The sequence below is a fragment of the Erinaceus europaeus genome, chromosome X, assembly GCF_950295315.1.
Source record: "Erinaceus europaeus chromosome X, mEriEur2.1, whole genome shotgun sequence".
Lineage (NCBI taxonomy): Eukaryota > Metazoa > Chordata > Mammalia > Eulipotyphla > Erinaceidae > Erinaceus > Erinaceus europaeus.
In genome coordinates, this window is record NC_080185.1 from 85,729,920 (window position 1) to 85,751,924 (window position 22,005).

A 22,005-nucleotide genomic window follows, 5' to 3' on the forward strand; every position below is an offset into this window, starting at 1 on the left:
TATTTTCATTTCTATCAGTTCATCTATAGGCACCCTCCAAATATATTATCACTTACTTATATAAAATGCAGTAAAATAAATAGCTTCTTTTCAAATTCAGTGTCATAACAGAATGACATTTAATGAAATAGATTTACGGATTTATATCTGATAGACTTTTTATATTCCTTTGCATTGAAAGGTAGATGGAAATAGGAAAAGTAGATTAAAATTCTGATTTTACTTATAGAATCTCTTGATATTGTGTTCTAGAAAGTGAAAGTGGGGGCTGGATTTTGTTGCACCCGATTGATTGCAAATGTTAACAGTGCACTGCAAATGTTAACAGTGCACAAGGTCGCAGATTCGAGTTCCCCAGTCCCCACCGCAGTGGGAAATTTTTGCAAGTGGTGAATCAGTGTTGTATGTGTCTCTCAGTCTCTCTCCCTCTCTATTTCTCCCTTCCCTCTTGATTTCTGACTGTCTCTATCCAATAAATAATACAAAAAATTAAAAAGAAAATGAAAGTAATAGCACTTTTCTAACTACTTTTCATTTGATGCCTTTGCTTTGACTTTCTGGTTGTTTATTTCTTTTTGCTAATAGGATAATTGCCGGTGCTTGGTACCTGCAATGTGACTCCACCACACCTGGCAGTCTTTTTTTTTTTTTTTTTTTAATTTTATGAGGGAGGGAGAGAGGAACACCTATAGCACCACTCCACTGCTCTTGAAGCTTTCCCTATGCAGGTGTGGTAAGGGGCTTGAACCCAGGCCCTTGCACATGGTAATGCTTGAGCTTTAATGTGTGCACTACCAGGTGTCTACAGTGTTCTGATTTTCATTATCACTAACTTTTAATTATACAATGTATAACTATATTAGTTGGTTTTACATCAATTGTAGAAATCCCAGATTTAGTCCAATACTCTTATTAGCTAGTTGAAACTACAGTCTAAGGTTAAGAAAGTATTGTTAGCCAGTACCCTACCTCTGTCTCTCTCCAAATCAGAGTCCTTTGGCTATGTTGTATGATACACCCCATCTAGTCCATTTCACTGTATCTTTTATTTTTCTTCTCTTAAGTACAATCTGTGAGATAATCTGGTACTCATAATTTTCCCTCTAGTTTATCTTTCCTAATATTATGCTTTCAAGTTTCATCCCAAAATTATGTTATGAAAATTATTGATTCTCTAATAATCTTTTAAAGGAAAAATATTATTAGGATACTTCTATAGACCTCATGCTTTATGATTCAAGGAGTATTACTTTAGAATTGGGCAAGAGTTTGAGTCTTAATAGATTTATTTTCACTAAAAGTTCTAGATGCCAACACACTTCAAAATTTAAAAAAATAATCTGTAGTAGCTATGAAAAATGAATATACTCTATAAAATATACATGTATTAAAACAACACAAATTAAAACATCCTTAATACATGTACTTTCTATATGTTGTCCATTTATGCTATTTATTTTTTATTTGATATCATTGTTTCTTTTTTGGGGGGGTATTGATTTTTTTTTTTTTTTTGGGTATTGATGTTTTACATTCAACAGTAAGTACAATAGTTTGTACGTGCACAACATTTTCCAGTTTCCCATATAACAATACAACCCCCACTAGGTCCTCTGAATCCTTCTTGGACCTGTATTCTCCTCAATATCACTGTTTCTTATTGAATATCATACATACTAAATATCTTTGTTTTTTGTATCTCTTGTAGAAATTTTCAATTGTTTTTGATGGGTTTTGGTATCTAAAATATTCCACAATATACACAAATTGCTCTCAAAATAGAGCATAAAGAAAGTACACAAATTCTGAGCTGGGTGGTGGTACACCTGCTTGAGCACACATGTTACTATGCTTAAAAACCCTGATTCAAGCTACTAGTCCCCGTTTACTAGCAGTTAGGACTACATGAGCATTGAAGCATTGCTATAGATCTTTCTGTCTCTGTTTCTGTCCTTGCTACCTCCTTCAGTTTCTCCCTGTTTTATCAAATAAAAACTAAGATAAGATAAAAAAAGAAATCACACAAATTTTAACAGTGGCATTAGGGGCTGAGCAGAGGCATACCCAGTAGAACTCACATGCTTGAGGATCCAGGCTCAAGCCCTCAGTCTCCACCCATAGGGAGATACTGCAGGTGTCTTTTCTTTCTGTTACTTTCTTTCTCTTTCTCTTTCTCTTAATCTCTTTCTCATCATCTACCAAAAAGGGAGAAAATGACTTCTGGGAGTGGTAACATTGTCATTCAGGTACTACTGATAAGAAAATTTAAAAATACAGTGACAGCATTATAAGATAGTTAAATGAAATAACTAGAAGATTACTAGTGTGTATATACATATGAACTTGACATAAGTTAATCACACCTGTTATATGTTAGAATTTGTGCCAAGACATTTCTTTGAGTTGTTAAGGTTGTGGATCTGCTTTTATATTTAAAAAGTTAAATATGTTGTATTGTTTAATGATATAAGCTGTAGGAGAAATATTTGTAGGTGAATATTTTTTTAATTTTTATTTTAAAATATGGAAATTTTGACAGGACAGTAGGATAAGAGTGCTAAAACTCCACACAATTCCCACCACCAGAACTTCGTATCCCATCCCCTCCCTTGATAGCTTTCCTGTTCTTTATCCCTCTGGGAGTGTGGACCCTGGATCCTTATAAGGTGGAAGGTGTGGCTTCTGTAATTGCTTCCTAGCCGAACATGGGCATTGACAGGTCAATTCATACTCCCAGCCTGTCTATCTCTTTCACTAGTAGGGCAGGGATCTAAGGAGGTAGGGCTCTAGGACACATTGATGAAGTTGTCTGCCCAGGGAAGTCAGGTTGGCATCATGGTAGCATCAGAGTAATGAAGCTGGAAGATTGACATTCCGTACCTGACGTCTCTGGACACAATCTGAAGCAAAACATGTTGAGGTGGTACTGGTTACATTGAATGTAGATAATTTTTAAGACTTGACTTTTTTGAGTTGCAGGCCCCAACTTTCCATACAGTAGTTATAATTTTTAGAGAGCTATTTATTAATCACTTTGCATGTCAGCAATTTATAAGGTATTTTCTCGTTATGTTTGATGTAATTATTGGAATAAATCAATAGAAATCATAGGTAAATAGCTACTTAAATTGCAGATGCTTTTCTTCACATTATCATAAATAAGAGAATCATAGCCGATTTTTATTTATGTAGTAGGGAGAATACAGTAGAAATACACTTTTTTCCATATTGCATTTTGCAAATTACAAGGTGCAGGTCCTTGGTTGCCTAATAAAGCTGAATACAATATTGTGCTGGTATGTTAAACTGATGTCACTATGGAACCTGGAGTTTATGAGCAAAAAAACACAAGAATTTTAGATGCCTCAGGCATTGATGTGACAGAAACAGAATATATGTGTGTGTGTGTGTGTGTGTGTGTGTGTACACACACACACACACACACACACACACACATGGAAGTTTGAGGGCCTTGCCTCATTAGGGTCCAGAAGTCTGGTAAATGTTTCTCTTTTTCTTTGATACAGAAAGATAAGTACAATGTAACATGAAGGAAACAAGTTTTGAACTAATATCTCTTGGGCATACTATTTTGATCTATTTACTAGATTGCCTCTGAAGTGGTAGTGAGGCCTGAATCACTAAAAAAGAATGCAAAAGGTTTACACTTAAGATGGAAGGTAGCCTACCATATTGACATTATGACCTAAGAGATCTAGGTTCCTAACTTAAAAGTTAACAAAATGCCGTGTGATGCCTCTAACAAGCCACAATAGTAAAACTGTAGATATACAAACAAATGACAAAACAGGCAACATGGGAATTTGAATGACCTGTTCGTGTCGTTAATATTTGTGTCTTCTGGACAACAAAAAACCACCTCAGTAACTTTGGTTTTACTTCTCTGCCAACAGTTATTTTAACATTTGACAAAAAAGTTGAACCTTGATAAAGACTAAAATGCCCTATGATGAGATTCAAAGTGACTTTAGGACCCCAGTGTTTATCATAAACCTGGTATTCTTTAACCAACAAAATTTTAAAAGTAAATCTGTATAGCTTCATTTTATTAGAAATTTCAGTTGTTTTTGATAGTATACTAGGCATGAGTAGGTCCAGAAGACACAAATATTAACGACACAAACAGGTCATTTAAATTCCCATGTTGCCTGTTTGTTTCAATACGCACAGATTCAAGGAGAAGAGGCAAAAGTGCAGACTTGATTTTGCATGCACTTTATGCTTGCTTTGGAATGGAAAAAAGGCTGGGGCTGGGCTGAGCAGTGTGTGCTTTGGATAAGCAAACACATAGTGCACAAGGACCCAGGTTCAAGCCCCCGGTCCACCTTCAGGAGGAAAGCTTCATGAGTGGTGAAGCAGGGCTACAGGTGTCTCTCTGTTCTTTACCTCTCTGTCTCCCATTCCTCTCAATTTCTCTGTCTCTAAGAAATAAAATCATCTTAAAAAAAAAAGTAGGTGGGGGCTGGGCACTAGTGCAGCAGGTTATGCACACATGTCGTGAAGCACAAGGATCGGCTTAAGGATCCCAGTTGAAGACCCCAGCTCTCCACCTGCAGGGGGATTGCTTTACAAGTGGTGAAGCAGGTCTACAGTTGTTTCTCTTTCTCTTTCCCTCTCAGTTTCTCTCTGTCCTAATCAACAATGACAACAATACCAACAACGATAAACAAGGGCAACAAAAGGGGAAAAAATAGCCTCTAGTAGCAGTGGATTCGAGGCCCAGGAATAACCTTGGAGGCAAAAAAAAGCTAAAAAAAAATAAAAAAAGAGTAGGTGTGGGATTTTTGATGTTATATTTAAACCCCTGCCCCTCCATATTCTGATTTGTATACCATAAAAAAGAATCCTGTTTAAATTTCACAACAACATAGCTCAATGTGTTGTTTGTTCAGTTGATTTGGTGTATTTTGTTCTATGCAAAAGTGCATCATGACTTTCCCGACAGTTCAGCATAAAGATGTAGTTTTAACAATCACTTAATTCCAAATCCCATAATTTTTGTGCTCATGTGCTATTTCTCTTCTAATCTTGTTTTTCAACTTCGGCCTGAGAGTGAGATCATCCCATATTCATCCTTCTGTTTCTGACTTATTTCACTCAACATGATTTTTTCAAGGTCCATCCAAGATCGGCTGAAAATGGTGAAGTCACCATTTTTTATAGCTGAGTAGTATTCCATTGTGTATATATACCACAACTTGCTCTGAATGACTCTGAAAATGTCCAATAGTTCTAGGTTATCTATCTCTTCATTTAGCTCCCTTATGTCTTTACTGATTTTCTTCCTGGATGATCTGTCAAGTTGAGATAGTGGGGTGTTGAAGTCCCCGACTATGATTGTGTTACTGTTAATATATTGCTGTAGCTCTTTCAGTAGAAGTTTGATGTATTTAGATGGCTTCTCATTGGGTGCATAGATATTAATAATTGTTAAGTCCTCTTGATTGACTGATCCTCTGAGCATTAAGTAGTGTCCATTCCTATCTTTTTTAATTTTATGTATTTTAAAGTCTATCATGTCAGATATGAGAATAGCTGTTCCTGCCCTTTTTTGTGGGCCATTGGCTTGAATGATAGTTTTCCATCCTTTCACTTTAAGTCTGTGTTTGTCTTGTTGCGTTAGGTGAGTTTCCTGTAGACAACATATTGTTGGGTTGTGTTTTCTGATCCATCTTCCTACCCTGTGTCTTTTAATAGGTGAATTCAGGCCATTCACATTTATTGATATCAAAGATTGAAGATATTTTAACGCCATTCTTGTAGAGTTTTAGAGTGTTTTGATATATGTTCTATTTGTGGTGGTCTGGTTGTTTATAGGAAACCTTTCAGAACTTCTTTCAAGGCAGGCTTGGTGATGGTTGCTTCCTTCAACTGTTGCTTGTCTGAGAAGGTTTTGATGCTTTCATCTAGTCTGAATGACAATCTAGCAGGATATAGTATTCTTGGCTGAAAGCCTTTCTCATTGAGCACTCGATAGATATCTTGCCATTCTCTTCTGGCCTGTAGTGTTTGTATGGAGAAGTCTGCTGCTAATCTTATGGGTTTTCCTTTGTAGGTGACTCTTTGTTTTTCTCTTGCAGCCTTGAGGATCCTTTCTTTATCCTTATTCCTTTCCAATCTAAGTATGACATGTCTTGGTGTCTTTAGGTCTGGGTTAATTCTGTTTGGGACCCTCTGGGCTTCTTGAATCTTTATGTCTTTGGTGTTGTCTAGACTAGAGAAATTTTCAGCTATTATGGCCTGGAGAATGCTTTCTTCCTCTCCTTCTCTTTCTTCCTCTGGTAAGCCAATGATGCGTATATTGTTTCTTTTGAAGTCATCCCATAGGACTCTGTTGTTGTTTTCAGCATCTCTTAATCTCTTTTTGAGATCTCTTACTTCTTTTTTAGTTGTCTCTAATTCATCCTCAATCTTGCTAATTCTGTCTTCAGCCTCATTGATTCTATTCTCTCTGCCCTCTACTGCTTTCTGGAGTTCATCTATTTTGTTGCCCTGCTCTGATACTGTTTTAGCTTGTTCAGCTAGTTGCCTTCTTAGCTCAGCAATTTCAGCTTTCAGCTCTCTAATAACCATGAGATAATTAGAATTTTCTTCCATATTCTCATTTGTTGTTCCTGCAGTTCTGATTACAATTTTTTCAAATTCTTTACTCACTCCTGTTATTATTTCCTTAGCTAATGTTTGGATGTTGAACTCGTTGTTTTGTGCTTTGCCCTCTGGAGGACTTTTAGCTGGACTCTTGTCCTGGTTCGAGTCTCCATTATTTTTTCTTGTTGTTTTAACCATTTTATATAAGTTAACAGTTTTTTCAATCCCTGTGTTGGAGTTCAGTGGTGTAAAAGCCTTTTTTTTTTTTCCCCTGTAGGCTATGGTAGCCTGAGGGCTTTTAAACTATCAATAGGCTTCTTGGCTTAATCAATGACTCCTGACCAAGTGATAAAGCAGGGTGTGGCAGAGATAATCCAGTGGTTATGCAAAGAGACTTTCACAGCCCTTCAGCTATGCCACCGAGGTATAGGTCTTCTCCTGAGTTTGCCGGTTAGATCTCTGTGCCCTGGTGTCCCTCCCTGTTGCTGCTCCAGATTCTGAGGGTAGTAGCAATGGAGACTCAGAGTTGTACTTGGTGAGTCTCTGGGGAGTCCTTTCCTCCCTTCAGCTGTCCCCTTGTTGGTGGAGCAGTCTTTAGGTGGTGTCTCCACTGACAAACTGTCGAACTGTTAGCAGTCACTTAATCTCTCCTTAGGCCCCTCTCTCCTCTCTGTCACCAGCCACGCGTGTTTGTACTCACGGGTGATTTACTGGGTTTCTGTGGTCATTCTAGTCCTGTCTTGTTTCCGTCCGGGTGGTCTCCTTTGGTATTCCTAGTTGATCCGGGAGAGGAGAGAAAGCGATCTGCTGCTCGTAGCTCCGCCTCCGGAAGTCGAATCCTCCATATGCTATTTCTCAAACTTTAAGTTTCTGTTATGTGAAATAATGTTCTATGTATATGACATTCATTGAGCTTCACATTTTTGAGGTAGCTATAGATCTGTTTTCCTGTTAAGAAAACTGAGATTGAGCTTGCTCATAAACAAATGATTAACAAGTATCAAAATACAAACTAAACTTAGATTTGTTTGGTTTCATATCCAAGCTTATTCCTTGGATACCATATTGTTTTTGAGAATTCACTTCCAGTGGCCATAGTCCTTTAGTAGACAGTATCTCTGTCTGAACTCTTTCCCATCCTCACCACCCAACCCACCAGATCTTACTAAAAACTCTCAGTTCACACCTTGTTACCAGACAGTCCCTTTCATCATTAAGAAGAAAGCATGAATATTTAGTAATGGATGTCTTAGTTTACAAAGCTCAGGACCCCTAGTAAAATATACTTTGTCATGCATTCTCATTAGGTTTGAGGCTGTACCTGGTGTAGGTTACTTCATTTTCTTTTCATTTATACTTAGTTTGCTTCCTGTATTTGTTTTTCATACTTTTCCAAGTAGCTGTCAACATCCATCTGTCTGTCTGTCTGTCTATGTAAAAAAAAAAAAAAAAAAGAGGCAGACTGGGAGTATGGATCGATTTGTCAATGCCCATGTTCAGCAGGGAAGCAATTACAGAAGCCAGATCTTCCACCTTCTGCATCCCACAGTGACCCTGGGTCCATACTCCCAGAGGGTTAAAGAATAGGAAAGCTATCAAGGGAGGGGATGGGATATGAAGTTCTGGTGGTGGGAATTGTGTGGAGTTTCTTTTTGTCAATGTTTCCTTTTTATAAATAAAAAATTAAAAAAAAATACTACCCACACTTTTGTTGTTGTTGTTTTCACTTTAATTCCACCTGGACACACACACACACACACACACACACACACACACACACACACACACACACACACACACACACAATATAAATTGCTTGGTGTTAACATAAAGATGTCCTTATTTTTCTTCTTTGTATTTCCCTTATATTTTATAACACTCTTTATGAATGTATTATTTCAGCCTGCAGACTGCAGAGCCTTAATAGACAAGCTCAAAGTTTGTAATGATGAGCAACTCCTTTTGGAACTGCAGCAAATCAAAACATGGAACATTGGAAAGGTATGTAACCCATGCTTCTTGTACTTGTCTTTTTAATTTTTTTTTGGCGTTCTGATCAGGTTGATAAATCACAGTGAGTTATCTTCATTCAACATCTATGCAGTAAACATTTCGTGTATGTAGCACAGTTCCAACCAGTAACTTTTGTATTATTTTATTTTGTGCTGAGATCTTGTAGAAATGTGATACCAGTACTGCCCCCGTCTCCCCCCCCCCCCCCACTCCTGGCAGACTGGGCTTTATCCTCCTGATTCAGTTTCAGATAGAAAAAGAGTCAAGGGATTTCTATCATGTAGAACTACTCCAGAGTCCATGGACTGTCCCCCTGGTGCCATACAGGGTGCTCCCATGGGGTTGCAGGGGATTGAACCCAGGTCCTCATGCAATCTTTTGGCCCCAGACCAGTAGCTTTTAGCCTGATTTCATGAAAATTCAGAAGGAAAAAAAAAATGTGAAAGATAAATTTGACTGTTAAGAGCCTTCCTTAACATTGGTATTGATAATAAATCCAAATCACATAATTCCTTTAGATTTACTGAAATAGATGGTTTGAGAGTATGTTTAGATAACTCTAAAATGAATACTTGATAAAAATGGCAGGGTGAATCATTGTGTTTGTGGCTATCAGAATATAGCCAGAATTCTCCCTCTAAAGATATAACTAGATAATAACAATTATGCAGATATAATTGTGATATCTGCTATTATATATCTTGATGTATATTAATTACAATGAGCTTTTTCCTTGTGGTCCTTCTCATGAGGTTCTATGCAGTAGAATATTATAGAGAAGCAGTGTTGCCATGCTTAGCAATCCACTGTAATAAAAGCACATCTACAAAGCACCCACACAGTACTTTTACCTTAATTTTATTTTCTTCTTTCTATCCAGTGCGAGTTATACCACTGGGTGGACCTGTTGGACCGCTTTGATGGAATCCTGGCAGATGCTGGACAAACAGTGGAGAATATGTCATGGATGCTTGTGTGTGATAGACCAGAAAGAGAACAACTGAAAATGCTTCTCTTAGCTGTGTTGAACTTCACAGCGTTGCTCATTGAGTATAGCTTTTCCCGGCATCTGTACAGTTCTATTGAGGTAGGAGAGGTTTAATTATCCCTATATGATCTGCTCATGTTCAGAAATAAATAAATTACTATTTGTGATCTCTTTTCAAGGGAGCTCAGGGGCTTCCTATGAGAAAGTTAGTTTATTATCTCCATTATGCTGCTTCGGAAGGTTCAAGGAATGAAGAATATAATACATGATTAAAACGATTTTTAATCATGAATTGATCTTTGCCCCAGGTTCAGAGCCACTTTACTTTAGAAATATTGGAAATAGTTGAATTTTTTGCTGTTTTTCTTAGTGTTTTAATTTTCTCCCTCAAACTTAAAATAATAGTATCCTATGTATTCTCTCCCTTTTCTGTTGTTAATATTTTCACAGGGGTTTCATCCCTGCACATTTCCATGAGTTTGGCCTCTCTTACTTTTTTATTAATTTATTTTTAGATAGAAAGGAGACACACTACAGCACTGCCTCACTACTCTTGAAATTTCTCCTTTCCATGGTGCTCCCATGTGGTGGCCAGGGACTCTAATGTAGTACCTCACATGGTAAACTGTGAGTTCTACTGGGTCACCTGGCCCTCCTTTGTTTTCAAAGACTAAAGTGGAGACAGCAACCAGTAAGTGTTTCCACAGTTTAGAAATGACTAAGAAGATTCCTCTTTAATCACAGATTTTTTCTTAAATCGTTTTTGCTAAGTATCCTGTTTTTATTTTTTTCCTAATTATTTTTATTTATTTATTTTATTTTATTATTTATTTTAAAAAAGGAGACATTAACAAAACCATAGGATAGGAGGGGTACAACTCCACACAATTCCCACCACCAGATCTCTATATTCCATCCCCTCCCCTGATAGGCTTTCCCATTCTCTATTCCTCTGGGAGTATGGACCCAAGGTCATTGTAGGTTGCAGAAGGTGGAAGGTCTGGCTTCTGTAATTGCTTCCCCACTCAACATGGGCATTAACAGATCGATTGATACTCCCAGCCTGTCTCTCTCTTTCCCTAGTAGGGTGGGTCTCTGGGGAAGCGGAGCTCTAGGACACATTGGTAGGGTCGTCTGTCCAGGGAAGTCTGGTTGGCATCATGCTGGCATCTGGAACCTGGTGGCTGAAAAGAGAGTTAACATACAAAGCCAAACAAATTATTGAGCAATTATGGACCTGAAGGCTGGAATAGTGCAGATGAAGTGTTGAGGGATACTCACTGCAGACTGTTGTGTACTTCTGCTTTCAGGTATATATTTTGCCCTAGTTTATGGATACGTGTGAACATATGCTCTATCTCAGGGGACCTGGTGTATATCTAGGTTTTGGGACTTTGTTAGGAATGAACCACCTGGAATGGAAAGGAAAATGAAAATGAAAGGAAAGGTGTCACCCGAGTAATGAAGCCGAAGGGTTGTCATTCCATACCTGAAGTCTATGGACACAGTCTGAAGTGAAGCACTCATGTTGATTAGGTTGGGATAGGTGAATGCAATATTATTTGATATGAATTGAGAGAAGCATGCAGGAAAGTGGGCCCCACCTTAAGGTTCCATGACTGGGGGAAATACAGGCTCTATAGTGGAGATGTGAGGTTCCTGCTGACTTAGGGTTCAAGAAGACAATGAATAGTTATTGTTATCATCACATTATTTGGTAATTGGAATAACTTTGAAAGGTCCCATTGTTAGGGTGTGCTGTATAATACCCAGCATCTTGTATATAGCTGTGCCACTGGTTGTTTCTGTTTACCTGGCCTAGGCTTTTGAGAGAGTCAACATATTAGAGAGTCAGCCTTTGTATTAAAAAGACTCAGTCTGTGTTTTAAAAAGTTCGAGACATAAGTTTTTCCCCTCTCATATTAATTAAATAGTGATTTATGACTACAATTTAATAGAAGTGTACATAAACACCATTCCCACCACCAAAAAGACTGTCCCAACCCCCTACACCTCCGCTGCCCAGGGAAGTCGAATGTCCACTCTCCCCCTTCACCACAGGGCTTTTACTTTGGTGCCGTACTCTAGATTTGGTCAGATCCTGCTTTTAGTTTCCCTTTCTGTTCTTTCTCAACTTCTGTTGATGAGTAGGATCATCCCATACTCATCTTTATCTTTCTGACTTAGCTCACTTAACATAATTCCTTCTAGCTCCATCCAAGATGGGTCAGAGAAGGTGGTTCATTGTTCTTAATAGCTGCATAGTATTCCATTGTGTATATGTACCACAGCTTTCTCAGCCACTCATCTGTTGTTGGGCACCTGGGTTGCTTCCAGGTTTTAGCTATTATGAATTGTGCTGCTATGAACATAGGTGTGCACATATCTTTTTGATTGGGCATTATGGAATCCTTGGGGTATATCCCCAGGAGAGGAATTACTGGGTCATATGGAAGGTCCATGTCTAGCTTTGTGAGAGTTTTCCAGACTGCTCTCCACAGTCTGTACCAATTTACTTTCCCTCCAGCAGTGCAGAAGGGTTCCTCTCTCTGTCCTCACAGCCTCTCCAGCATTTTTTCCTGCTGTCCTTTTTGATGTATGCCATTCTCACAGGGGTGAGGTGGTATCTTAGTGTGGTCTTAATTTGCATTTCTCTGACAATCAGTGACCTGGAGCAGTTTTTCATATGTTTGTTAGCCTTTTGGATGTCCTCTGAAGTGAATATTTTGTTCATATCCTCTGCCCATTTTTTAATGGGGTCATTTGCATTTTTTTGGTGCTAAGTTTGCTGAGCTCTTTGTATATTTTTGTGATTAGTCCCTTGTCTGATGTATAGCATGTGAAGATCTTCTCCCATTCTGTGAGGGGTCTCTTTGTGTGATAGTTTCTTTGGCTGTGCAGAAGCTTTTCAATTTGATGTAGTCCCATTAGTTTGTTTCTGCTTTAGTCTTCCTTGCAATTGGGTTTGATTCATCAAAGATGTCCTTGAGGTTTAGGTGGGAAAGTGTTCCACCAATGTTTTCCTCTAAGTATTAGATAGTTTCTGGTCTAACATCCAGGTCCTTGATCCATTTGGAGTTGATTTTTGTTTTTGGTGAACTTTATGTGGTTCAGTTTCATTCTTCTGCATGTTTCAACCCAGTTTTCCCAGCATTCCTAATTCTTTCGTAAAGAAATAAAAAGGATCATGATTATAGCAAGCAGAATGGATGGGGAGACAGCATGATGGTATTAGAATTCTGAAAATAGATGAACTGCAAAATGAGTTTCATGGTTTTTGTGACAATTGGAAATCAGAAATACCTGTGTTATTTCCAGCCAAATTTATATACCCACTTTAATGCTGATGAATGTTTCCATCTACTAGTAATTTTTTAAAATTTCTTTATTGGGGAATTAATGTTTTACATTCAACAGTAAATACGATAGTTTGTATTTGATTGTATTAAGAGACCAAAACAGAGTTGGGGAGATAATTATTATGCGGAGGTTTTCATGTCTGAGGCACCATAGCCCAGGTTCAATCCTCAGCACCACTATAAATAGCCGAGCAGTGCCCTGGTAAACCAAAATAAATAAATAAATAAATAAAGTTATGATTTTAAAAAGTAGTTACTGATTACTGTTAACCTCTAATAATTTTTCATTTTCTTATTTTCATAAAGAATACAAAAGGTCATAAAGTTATAGTTCACAATATTTTCAGTCTAGTTGGAAGAATAATGTTCTTGAGTTTCACTATGTACTAGACCATATTTGTCCCTTAAGTAATCTGTATATTCCTGTGGAGAAGTCTGTGTAATTTCAAACTGCTTTTCACATTTATTCTACTATTACTGGACTTTCTCTCTCTTCAGATTGTTAGCTTCTTCGAGACATGTTGCTTGTTGTAAATGTTAAATATTGCTGAACATTTTATTCATTTTTAATCTATTTGTGCATCTTAAGTTTAAGTTGACTAATCTTTTACTGTATTTCCATATTTCTAAGACATGGTATGCTTGGTAACATGAACTCGCTTTTTTTTTTTTTTTTTTCAAATCCCTTGTAGCATTTGACAACTTTATTGGCTTCTTCTGATATGCAAGTGGTGCTGGCAGTCCTTAATCTTCTGTATGTATTTAGCAAAAGATCAAACTACATCACACGCCTTGGGTCTGACAAGAGAACCCCACTGCTAACCCGGTTGCAACATTTGGCAGAGGTGAGTTATGGATGAAGAGCTTAGAAAGGCACAGGAGTGGGACTGCATAGTTCACAGTTGTTTCTTTTTTCTTTTTCTTTTCTTTATTTCTTTATTGGGGAATTAATGTTTTACATTCAACGGTAAATACAATAGTTTGTACATGCATAACATTCCCCAGTTTCCCATTTAACAATACAACCCCCACTATGTCATCTGTCATCCTTCATGGACCTGTATTCTCCCCACCCACCCACCCCAGAGTCTTTTTACTTTGGTGCAATACGCGAATTCCATTTCAGGTTCTACTTGTGTTTTCGCTTCTGATCTTGTTTTTCAACTTCTGCCTGAGAGTGAGATCATCCCATATTCATCCTTCTGTTTCTGACTTATTTCACATAACATGAACTTTTCAAGGTCCATCCAAGATCGGCTGAAAACGGTGAAGTCACCATTTTTTACAGCTGAGTAGTATTCCATTGTGTATATGTTCCATAACTTGCTCAGCCACTCATCACAGTTGTTTCTTGTATCAAAGTTGATAGGAATCCTTAAGTTACTATCACTTCTAAAAAATAATTTCTTTTTTATATTTTATTTATTCCCTTTTTTGCCTTGTTTTTATTGTTGTTGTTACTGATGTCATCATTGTTAGATAAGACAGAGAGAAATGGAGACAGGAGGGGAAGACGGGGAGAGAAAGATAGACACCTGCAGACCTGCTTCACAACTTGTGAAGCGACTTTCCTGAAGATGGGGAGCCGGGGGCTCGAACCAGGATCCTAATGCCGGTCCTTGAGCTTTGCACCTCCTGCACATAACCCTCTGCATTACTACCTGAGTCACCCAAATAATTAAAAAAAAATTATTATTGTATAGAGACAAATTGAAAGGGCAGGAGGAGATAAAGGGGTAATGAAACAGAGACACCTGCACCTCTAATTCATTTGTGAAGCTTTACTCCTGCAGAAGGGGACCAGGGGCTTGAACCCAGGTCCTTGTGCACTTTAATATGTGTATTTAACCAGGTGTGCCACCACCTGGCTCCAACTTAGTAATACTTGCCTACCTATTGGGCCCTACCTTGGTATGTTCCACAAAAGCCTAGCAAGTATTCTCAATTACTATGTAATTTTGAAGAATCCATGAATCTCTACTCACAAACTAGAATCTCTCCATTTGAAAGTGATAGCTTCTCTTTTGTTCACAAAGAAAGCTGAAAATCAAGTTCTATTTGGAAGGAGGTCTGCCTCAATAAAATACCTAGATTTGAGGGGGTCGGGCGGTGGCGCAGTGGGTTAAGCGCATGTGGCGCAAAGCGCAGGGACCAGCATAAGGATCCCGGTTCGAGCCCCTGGCTCCCCACCTACAGGGGAGTCGCTTCACAGGCGGTGAAGCAGGTCTGCAGGTGTCTATCTTTTCTCTCCCCTTCTCTGTCTTCCCCTCCTCTCTCCATTTCTCTCTGTCCTATCCAACAATGAATTGCATCAACAAGGGCAATAATAATAACCACAACGAAGCTACAACAAGGGCAACAAAAGGGGGGGGGAAGGCCTCCAGGAGCGGTGGATTCATGGTGCAGGCACCGAGCCCAGCAATAACCCTGGAGGAGGAAAAAAAAAAAAACCTAGATTTGAGTCTTGACCTTGCTTATTATGAGCTTCCCTAACAAGTTTCTCCTAATAATTAAGTATCCATGGAGGTTTAGAAAATAAAAAGTTCTTAGTGCTAAATAAAAACAAACAAAAAACTTAGTGCTTTACTCAGTAACCAGCTTATGATGATACCCATTTTAATTGAAGTTTAAAACTCATATAATTTAACTTAGCCAAAACTTTATCCAGTGTTCTCAGAACCAAATTGATGACACTTACTTTCTTAAAATATTTTTAAAAATTGACTCCCCTGCAGATGGGGAGCTGGGGGCTCGAACCAGGATTCCTTATGCCAGTCCTTGGCACTTTGTGCCACCTGTGCTTAACCCTCTGCACTACTGCCCCACTCCCAACACTTAACTTTTTTTAGTTATTAATGTATCATTGTTTTGCAAGTTTGCTTGATTTAATATATTTCATTTGTATGTACTCTGTAACACCATCATGACCAAAACCCTACTTTCTATTTGTCCCCATACAGCTGATTCCTCTCCCCTTATTAATTTAACCTATGTACCACCCAGATCTCTTCTCTGATAACTACTAAACTTTTTTTCTTTATCTCTCCTCCTCCTCCGCTTCTTGTTCTCCTTCTTCTTCTTCTCCTCCTCCTCCTCCTCCTCCTCCTCCTTCTCCTCCTTCTTCTCCTTCTCTTCCTCCTCTTACTCCTTCTCCTCCTCCTTCTTTCTCTCTCTCTCACTCTATCTCACACACACACACACACACACACACACACACACACACACACACACACACACACACACACACACACACACACACACACCACAGCACTGCTAAGTTCTGGTTTATGGTGGTGCATAGAATTGAATCTGGAATTTTGGAACCTCAGGCATGAGTCTCTTTGTTTAACCATTGTGCTGTCTGCCACAGCTCCCAAACTATTTTTTTTTTTGTATTTAAAAATTTGTTCTTATTTGATTGTTTTGTTTTTGTTTCATATGTGTGACCTATATGGTCCTGCTATTCTGACTTAACTTAGCCAAATATTCTGCAAGAGTTATCCATGGCAAGATTTAATGTCCCCCTTCTCTCTCTAGCTCTCTCTCTGTGTGTGTGTGTGTATATATAATTTGAACAATTTTGTATAAAGGTTGGCTCTTGAATAGTATGGGTTTGGACTGTATTAGGTCCACTTATGCTCAGATTCTTAGAAGCAGATCGATATGTACTTAATAGTATTTATAATATAATAATACAGTATTATAAATGTTTTTCTTAATTTTTAATAAGATTTTATCTATTTTAAGAATATACTGTATAATATATGTAACATTACAACATAGGTTGAGTTACATTATTGCATTATATATCTTGGATATTAGCCAAATGTGTGATTTGAAAATATAATGTCTCATGTTTAGTAGGTTGGTTTTTCATTTTGATGATTTCTTTCAATGAGTAGAAGCTTTTAATTTGTGGTCTCATTTGCTTAATTTTTCTTTTGTTTTCCTTGCCATTAGAGTTGAATTCCAATGATAATTCCCAGATCTAAATCAGGGAGCTTACAGGCCTTGTTTTCCTATGTGGTTTTATGGTTTCAGTTCTTCCATTCAAGTTTTAATGCATTTGAATCAACTTTTGTGTGTAATATGATAGTGACGTACTTAATATTATTTTACCTGTAATTGTTCATCTTTCCCAACATTTATTGAAAAGATTTTCCTTTGTCCATTCTATATTCTTGCCTCTGTTACTGTAAATTAGTTTTCCATATATGCCTGTTTATTTCTGGATTCTCAATTCTGTTTTGTTGATCTCTGATTTCATAAATTAGTTGTCCACATATATGTGCTTTTATTTCTGGTCTCAGCTCTCTTCCATTGATTTGTATATCTTTTTCTTTTAATGCCATACTGTTTTGGTCACTATAGCTTTGTAGTGTAGACTAAAGTCAGAGTATGATGCTTCCATTTTTGTCTAATTTTCTCCCCTGGAGAAAATAGAACAATTGCTATCACAACATGTACTACAATAAAGTTCTGTGAATGTGGCTTGTTTGTCTCTTGCTCTCTCTATATATATAATAATTTTGAACCATAATTGGCTGTGGGTAATTGAAATGACAGAAAGCAAAATCATGGATGAGAGACTACTAAACCTATTGATGTGATATGATGACATCCAGGTGCAAACTCCACTATGTGTCAGGCCAATCAGGTAATCAAAAAATTAGAATAGTAGCTTATCTATGAACAACATTAAATAGCACCACCAAGACAGAAGTTAATAGACTAATGAAACCTTAATGCATATTTAGCAATATTTTAAAACTAAGAGCCTCTGTTGATGTAGAATATGCAAGGAACACTTGCAAATCACAAAGATAAACAGAAGCAATGCGTATATACAGGCCAGGAAGTAGGTCAAGCATCAAATAGATGGATGAAATAATTAGTAATGAGAGAAATGTAAGTAAAATACAGCTTTATAAACATATTAGCAGAAATTAGAACACCATATAATTATATAAACAATATAATGGTTAGGTGCTGGCATTTGTTGTGGTAATGCATAAGGATGATGGAACTCTAATGCATTGCTTTTAGGAGTGTACACTTGTAGTCCTGTGTATCTATCATTGTTGCATAAGGTGACATCAATGGGACAATTGCATTATTGTGGCAATAAGATATTGTAGGCAGCCCAGGTGTCCAATATTTTCAAATTAAATAAAATTATGGTACGTCTTCTGAATAAATTGTAGCTGTTAGAGACAGTGGACTAAGTAATACACATAACAACAGCATTTAAAAGCACTATTAATTAGATTTTTTTAAAAATTGCTGACATGTTTTGCTCAGTGCAGTTGCTAAAAATGTAAAATGTGCTCACAAAGCAGTATAGTGTTGTGAAAATCGAGTAAGGGTTGAAGAGAAATCAAGCATGAATAATTTTTTATTTGGTGAGGAGAAAAGAATATGAATAGCCAATTGTGAGACTGATTAATTGTATTAAAATGTAAAAAAGAAACCTAGGGCCAGAAGATAATTCACCTGGTAGAGTATACACCTTAATATGAGTGAGGTTTTAGACAACTATGGAGACACTGGTAAGATTCAGGGTCCTTTGTTAAAAGAGGTGACAAACTGGGGGCCTGGCGGTAGCGCAGCGGGTTAAGTGCAGGTGGCGCTAAGCACAAGGACCGGCATGAGGATCCATGAGGACCCGGTTCGAGCCCCTGGCTACCCACCTGCAGGGGAGTCGCTTCACAGGCGGTGAAGCAGATCTGCAGGTGTCTGTCTTTCTTTCCTCCTCTGTCTTCCCCTCCTCTCTCCATTTCTCTCTGTCCTATCCAACAACAATGACGTCAATTACAACAACAATAAAAAGACAACAAGGGCAACAAAAGGAAAGATAAATAAATAAAAATTACCAAAAAAAAAGAAAAGAAAAAAAAAGAGGTGACAAACTATTAACACCTCATTATTTTTTTTTCCAGTTGCACAGGAACAGTCAATTATGTCTATGGAATGAAATTATAGGCCTCATCCTATCATATATAATAGTGGGATTGGGTACTAGTTGGTGGTACAGCTGGTTGAGTATACATATTACCATGCTTAAGGACCTGGGTTTCAGCCCCAGCTCCCCACCTGTTTATCTCCCTCTCCCATCTCAATTTCTTTCTATCCTATCAAATAAGAGAAAAAAGGAAAAAATGGCCACTGGGAGCAGCTGATTCACCCCTAGCAATAACTCTAGTGGCAATAAAAAACAAACATAGTGGGAAAGCTGGTTATTTCAGAGGAAATGTTCTTAGATCATTTTTTATATTCTTTAAAAAAATTATTTATTGGATAGAGACAAATCAAGACATTAAGGGGAGAGAAAGAAAGACACCTGAAGAACTGCTTCATAGCTTGTGAAGTCTACTCTCCCCTGCCTGAACCTGGGTTCTTGCTCATGGTAACATGTGTACTCATTTGGTTTTATTATTTATATTTACTTTATTATTATTGTTATTTATGTCATTTTAATATTCTTTATATTACTTATAAAGCTTATCTCCTGCAGGTGAGATGTTCCTTCATTTTTTTTAAAATAATTTATTTCTTTATTGGGCAATTAATGCTTTACATTCAACAGTAAATACAATAGTTTGTACATGCATAACATTCCCCAGATTCCCATTTAACAATACAACCCCCACTATGTCATTCATCATCTTTCATGGACCTGTATTCTCCGCACCCACCCACCCTCCCCAGGGTCTTTTACTTTGGTGAAATACGCCAATTCCATTTCAGGTTCTACTTGTGTTTTCTTTTCTAATATTGTTTTTCAACTTCAGCCTGAGAGTGAGATCATCCCATATTCATCCTTCAGTTTCTGACTTATTTCACTCAACATGATTTTTTCAAGGTCCATCCAAGATCGGCTGAAAACAGTGAAGTCACCATTTTTTACAGCTGAGTAGTATTCCATTGTGTATATATACCACAACTTGCTCAGCCACTCATCTGTTGTTGGACACCTGGGTTGCTTCCAGGTTTTGGCTATTACAAATTGTGCTGCCAAGAACATATGTGTACACAGATCTTTTTGGATGGATGTGTTGGTTCCTTAGGATATATCCCCAGTAGAGGAATTGCAGGGTCATAGGGTAGGTCTATTTCTAGCCTTCTGAGAGTTCTCCAGACTGTTCTCCACAGAGGTTGGACCAATTGACATTCCCACCAGCAGTGCAGGAGGGTTCCTTTGACCCCACACCCTCTCTAGCATTTGCTGCTGTTACCTTTTCTGATGTATGACATTCTCACAGGAGTGAAGTGATACCTCATTGTTGTCTTGATTTGCATTTCTCTGACAATCAGAGACTTGGAGCATTTTTTCATGTGTTTCTCAGCCGATGTTCCTTCATTTTTAAGATAGCATTCTGATTCTGAATTTTTTTATCATCCATATCCTTCGCATCAACCACACACATTAACTTGCATATGTTTAAGAACCTAGATTTAGAAAGTGAACTTCATTCTGTCAACATTTAGGATTAAGCTAAATTAAGTCATAGTAACTTAAATAAGACATATCATTGCAGATTATCATCAGCAAGTAAAACTTAAATTATTTTACATATATTGTTCATATATATTGTTTTGTACTGTAATTATTTAATTTTTTTTTTTTTTTTTGGCCAGAGCACTGATCAGCTTTGGTTTATGGTGGTAAAGGGGATTGAACCTGGGACTTTAGAGCCTCAGACATGAAAAGTCTGTTTGCATAACCATTATTCTATCTATTCCTGCCCAACATTTTTTAAGGTTTACTTATTTATTTGTATGTACTCACACACTGAAGTAAACATCACTCTGACATATGTATTGTCCAGAATTGAACTTGAGAGTCCAAAACTTTGAACTTTGTTCACTATGCTACCTCCTAAGCCCCCAGTCCTTTTGATTTCTGTGAAGAGTTCCAAATTTCTTCATGTTAACCTTGATTGATTGGCACTTAACTGATGAACAGTACATTTTAATATTTTCATTTTTGGCTATTAACATAAAAGTATGATTTTTTTCTAGAGCATAGTTTTTTTTTTTTTTTTTAAGTTCAGTCCTTAGTGTCAACTTGAGACCTACCTCTGGAACCATATGATAAAGTTATTGGATACCACTCGAATATATGACCAATCCTGTGCTGGTATACTGTAACCTACTTTTTAAAAAATTCACATAGGAACTAGAAAGCAAAAACACAGTATCAAAGGGTGAAGAAGTAGAATTTTGAATAGTACTAGTAAGCTCCAGAGAATCTTAAAAACACATTGTAGGATTAGCATATTGACTACAAAATAGAGTACACAGTAAAAATGTGTACTCTATTAAAATGTTTAGAAATGTATAGAAGAAAATTTATCATGATCGCATCAGCTCACATCTTTTTCTGCATATTTCTATACATGGCTTTTATTTTTAGGGAGGGAGGGTGAAAACTACACTGTTGGTAGGGCTGAGCTCAAACCTGGGTTGCAGAAATGACAAAGAAGCACACTATCCAAATCAGCAAATTTGGTATATGTATGTATGTGTGTGTGTGTGTGTGTGTGTGTGTGTGTGTGTGTGTGTGTATGACAACTCCAGAGCACTGCCCTACCATATGCTATATGGATGTTGAACGCCAAACATAAACACTGAAAGGCATGTACTTTCCTGCTAAGACATCTTAACCTGCCCCCAGTATAATTTAATATCCTATTTTGCATACTTAACCTACTAGATTCAGTGTCTTCCATGCTAACTTTATATATAAACTTTTAAGCAATGTCTTTCTTATATAGTTATCATATCTCATAAGTGCCATATCATACACTTTCATAAATCAGAATTGGCTTGACATGGTCTTACAAGGATTTTTTCTTTTCTTTTTTTTCTTTTTCTCCCTCTAGGGTCATTGCTGGAGCTAGGTGCCTGCTCCATGAATCTGTTGCTCCTGGAGGCCATTTTTTTTCCCTTTTGTTGCCCTTGTTTTATCATTGTTGTGGTTATTATATTTGTTGTTATTAATGTTGTCGTTGTTGGATAGGACAGAGAGAAATG

The 22,005-nt window shown here is 37.4% G+C and overlaps 1 protein-coding gene across 15 annotated transcripts in view; it reads left to right on the forward strand.

Moving 5' to 3' along the window:
* Positions 1–22,005, forward strand: part of HUWE1 (HECT, UBA and WWE domain containing E3 ubiquitin protein ligase 1) — a 175,053-nt gene that overhangs the window by 42,681 nt on the left and 110,367 nt on the right. For all 15 annotated transcript variants that reach the window (XM_060183492.1, XM_060183502.1, XM_060183503.1 and 12 more), the window contains 3 exons: positions 8,512–8,610; positions 9,503–9,709; positions 13,662–13,814. In XM_060183492.1, the coding sequence (XP_060039475.1) occupies positions 8,512–8,610; positions 9,503–9,709; positions 13,662–13,814 (459 nt within the window). The remainder of the gene's footprint in view (positions 1–8,511; positions 8,611–9,502; positions 9,710–13,661; positions 13,815–22,005) is intronic.